Below are 5,000 nucleotides of genomic sequence, written 5' to 3'. Positions count from 1 at the left end.
AATATAAATTATGACACACTTAAAATATAAGCTTGTGCAATCTGTGACAAAGTAAAGGAAGATGCATGTACCACAGACGTATTGAGAGGCACTTGTGATAAGTATTAGTATACATTAGTGGGAGAGGGTGAGAGCAGATACAGTACAGGAGGGAAGAAGGCTAAAGAGATGAGGAAGCAGAGTACTGCAGGTAGAGATAGCAGTACTGGGCAGATGGGTAGGCTAACAGACAATAAAGAGAGGCAGTATATGATCTGTATGAGAATAAAGAGGTGGGAGGGGTGCAGCTAAGAATGGAAAGTCTGATAGGGAGTCTACAAGTCTGAATGGTAGGGTGAGTGAGATATGATAGAAGGAAAGGTGGACTCTAGTGTTTAGGTAAACCACAACTGAGTGGAGGGGTGGGTGAAGGAGGAAAGATGAGATGAAAGAAAGACTCCAGAGTTTTAGGTAATAGCTGGAGAAGGTATTGAACACCTACAAGTCCATTTGGAGAGGAGGTGAGTATGCGGGGTGGTTTTAAACTTGGCAGGGCAATGAAGTGTGTGAATACTTGAATACTTCTAGGTAGATTATTCCAAATTTTAGCCATGACCCAGGAGTATAAATGCTGACCAGCTGGTAGTTTTGATAATTTGTTAATATTTTTCATTGCTATTATAGTTATATCCTGAATTAAGAGTTTGGTAAGGGGGCAGATGTGTACAACATTTAAGCTGTATTATGAAGAAAGGTGGATCACGGTTTGTTCCCTTAGCTGCTATAACCAAGAACAAAGTTGAAGAAGGACTTTGTTTCTTAGCTTTCTGATAAGGCATCTGTGAGGAATGCATTATTTGTAGTGTAACTCTATACCTCAAATTTACTACACTGAAAGTAAACATTTGTAATTGTATACTTCCTGTTTGTGCCAGTAAGTGGATTCTGGTTTACAAGAAGCACCCATAATATCTGTCACTGTTTAACAAAGTATGGATCGCAAAGAATGAAACCCATTTGCTGAGTACCTAGTTTTCTTTTCTCACAGATGCTGGAAAGTGGAAAATTGATGTACATCAAAATAATAAGTAGTATTATTATAAGCTTTCCTTTAAAATGAGATGTCTGTGCTTTGTTGTTATGATCATGATGCATTATATAGCTTCATAGATTAGTACTAGGCTAACTACCCTTATGGACCATTTTAAGCCTAGCCAATTACCACATGTAAGAATCAAACTCTGCACCTTATGTTTATAAGGTAAGCACCTTAACCATTATACCAACCTCCCCCCTCATCATCTATGACTTTTTATATAGCAGTGTTTTATTCATGGCAAAAGTAATAGTGTATAAAATACATAGCTAACAAATGCACCAAGCAACTCATTGCTTTATTTGTGAAGGGTAGGTTAAGTTATAAAAATGTAACAGAATATAGATTAAAGCTCAACTACCTTTATTTCAAAAATGATCTAATGCTGCCTTTCCTCATGTTATTGTGTGAATAATTAAGCCAGCACACACACACACACACACACACACACACACACACACACACACACACACACACACACACACACACACACACACACACACACACACACACACACACACACACACGCACACACACACACGCACACGCACACACACACACACACACACACACACACACACACACACACACACACACACACACACACACACAAACACACGCACACACGCACATGAAATGTTAATCTGTATGACTCTGTAGCTCACTGTTATCTCCATCACTACATTCAAAACCTGGCATTTATTTTGCAGCCATATCCTTATCCAGAATGGAGTTGAGGTGCCAGTGTATAAATAAAGAATCACGATTCATCCATCCAAAGAATATGAAAAATGTGGAACTCATTCCTAGTGGTCCACACTGCCAAGATGTAGAAGTCATGTAAGTACCTACTGATAGCCTTTATATCCCTGAAAAATAATATTTGATGTTAGCAACCACTTTATTATGGTGAAAAAGTAGTTCCAGGAAAATATAATTCTCACAGTGGCTAAGAAATGAAATTGTTATCACAGATGGAAATTTTAAGATAGAATAAGCAAGTAGAGGTATAAAACAAGAGGAAAAATGATACATGAAGTGACATCAAAGTACATAACCGGAATGCTAATCTTTTTGACATTAATAGGGGCACACTTAGATAGATAGTTGAAAGTTTATAGGTGAACTCAATCATTTGTACTGGTTACTTGCAGACTTATGAATATTTCAAAATAATCTATTTTGTGACATTTGGTGTAAAATGTTTGACTTTGTTTATGTGATAAGCAGCTGGTGTTAATGGTCAGGAATTTCCAGAACATGAAAAATAACTATACCCTTTGTTACATATTCAATTTAGGAATAATAGTAATATTAGGCAAATTATTTTTTATAATAGAAACATTTTTTTTTTCATTTTGCAATTCTGTGTTGTACTTTAAATAGTAAGGGCAATTTTATGAGGAACCCGTTAAACAGTAAGGGCAATTTTATGAGGAACCCCAAAAGACTTAGATCACATGCAGCAGAACATTGTTTTGCATGGAACTTAGTGTAACAATCGGTACTGATGAGATGTTTCTGCAGTGTTTCGTTTTTGCTATTTTTCTTTAGTAGATAGGCAGTTACAGTTTGCCTCACAGCAAGAGGTTCTCCGGTTTGATCCTCGGCTGGGGTGCCTTCTGTGCAGAGTCTGCATGTCCTCCCTGTGGTTGCGTGGGTTTCCTCCGGGTGCTCCGGTTTCCTCCCACATCCCAAAGACATGCTGCAGGTGGATTGGACACTCTAAATTGGCCCTAGGTGTGCGTGTGAGTGTGCCTTCTGTGGAAGGTTGGGCGCCGGGCTGGCAACTCGACACCGTAAAACTCCACTGCCATTCAATGTGCAGACAAGGTGATCTGCTGTGGCGACCCCTAACCGGGAAAAAGCCGAAAGAAGAAGAAGAAGAAGAAGAAGATAGGCAGTTACAGTTACTGCAGCCCTTTAACAAAAGATACATATTTATGTGGACATTCAGAAATCTGGAGCATGGCTTGGGTATACAGAGTAATAGAAACACACACAAGTGGCAGTAACTATATTTCTGCCTATATAGTATAAAGAATGAACATATTCAATCTTCAATGAAGATTATTTATGGAACAGTGTGACCTCACATCTGTACCCTAAGGTTCTTTTATTACAAGAACCACTGGAAATAATACTTTAACAGAAATGTATTACTGCAGTTTGCATAGTTCTCCAGAGTACAGACTCAAATGTTATTGCACAGTGTAACGTGCTTATGGTATACTCATGCTGCTGAGAAAGTATCACTATTTTATCATGGTTCTACAGTAATGATGCTACCATTTGCAGCACTACTTACAATGATCCAAAACTATGAGAAAAGAAAAGCAAAACAAGAATGATGTAAAAATATCACTGCAAAAAAATGGAAGCTTTATTTCATGCTGTGAAAGGTGAAGCAAAATTGCTAGCTGGCTTGTACTGCCTCAAATGTCGACGTTCACTCGTTTTCTCTTTTGAGTCCACACAGAATCATTCTCTTAGTTTGGTAAATTTGCCTAGTAGCTTAAGACTATGAAATATTACCATGCCTCAGCCTATCATCCTGGGCTTGGTTCCATAATTTGCATTAAGTTAAGCTGGATTTCTTTGCACTGTTAACACAGATGTCTATTTCTTATGCAGCATAACAATGAAGACTGGAGGCCAGGTCTGTGTCGATCCAAATGCCCCCTGGGTAAAGTTGATCATCGACAGAATGTTGGAAAGGTAACTCCTAGATTTTAATTGATTAACAGCCACTTTGGAAAAAAAATGCACACACTGAACATTAATGTATGTGTTCATTATGATGCACTGAAAGAACAGACCCCCTAAAATATATCAAAATCTGGATTTTTTTAATTCACATTTCAGTAAAATTGAACTTTTCGTCAAATACAATAATGCAATTCACTAATTTCTTGCTAGAAAATGAATAACCCCAGAGCAATACACTTTTTTGCCTGTGAGAAACAGACTATGGTTTCATTCAAATTAAGTCACTGAATGTCACTTAAAATATGTCAGACTATATTCTGATGTTATGTACTTTTTTACTGTACATAATACTTTTCTCCCATAGCCATTTTATATTCACTGAAAAAGTATTTGTATCTTACATAAAGTCATAATGATTTCTACAGCAAGATGTGATTTCACAGAAGACAAGACATCAGAAATATTTCTTTATTACTGCTTGTAACATAGCTTGTTAAAACATGCTTCATTGAACCAAATTCTTATTAAATGTCAGTGAAATGCAGACTGATCATGTTTTACTTCAGTCTATGACATAATCTCTCGTACATTGTGTATGTTCCTAAAAGTATTCCAACATTAGAAGAGTGTTTAGAGACACCCAGCCTGTGACATGTTTTCCGGTTTTGCTCCTGGCTGTTATTTTCAGTTTTGTAGCATGGCTGATTTCAAAATCACTCAGCAGTTTTATTGATTTCTGGGGTTAGATGATTTTGTTTTGCTTTGCCAGCATTTTGTCCTACGATGTCCTATGATTAAACACACTGTACCAAAAGAAATTGAAAATGATGTCTGGGAGCAAAGGATAAAGTTTTCTTTCTATTTCCTTCAAATGCTATTAGCAATTCAAACATACATTCTTCATGCAAGCTTTTGCTTTACATTTTTCGAAGATTAACATTTCCGAGACCTGTTTTCTAAATGTTTCAGGAATTATTTTAAATAATGGACACATACACATATTATATACTAGAGCATCATTACTTGAAAACAAAATGTCATATGTGGTTTGCACACTTAAGTATATGAAAATATTTACTTATTAGATGTTAGCATTCCATATACAGAATTTATTTTTTCATTCTCTAAAAAAAATCCTGTCAGCAGACCATCTGTCTGATTTCTAGAGAAATTCTGCATTTTTTTAACTAAGGAAATAACTACAACTAGAGTTTAA

At 36.5% G+C, this 5,000-nt stretch overlaps 1 protein-coding gene across 1 annotated transcript in view; it reads left to right on the top strand.

The window, feature by feature from the left end:
* The window catches only part of LOC122793283 (interleukin-8-like), an 8,082-nt gene that overhangs the window by 1,449 nt on the left and 1,633 nt on the right, over positions 1-5,000 (top strand). The window contains exons 2-3 of the mRNA XM_044061147.1: positions 1,786-1,915; positions 3,710-3,793. Coding sequence (XP_043917082.1) covers positions 1,786-1,915; positions 3,710-3,793 — 214 coding nt within the window. The remainder of the gene's footprint in view (positions 1-1,785; positions 1,916-3,709; positions 3,794-5,000) is intronic.

The sequence above is a fragment of the Protopterus annectens genome, chromosome 2.part0 (assembly GCF_019279795.1).
Source record: "Protopterus annectens isolate FY-2018-M chromosome 2.part0, PAN1.0, whole genome shotgun sequence".
Taxonomy (NCBI): domain Eukaryota; kingdom Metazoa; phylum Chordata; order Ceratodontiformes; family Protopteridae; genus Protopterus; species Protopterus annectens.
The sequence above is the reverse complement of the archived record's forward strand: the minus strand, read 5'-3'. Positions and strand labels throughout refer to the sequence as shown.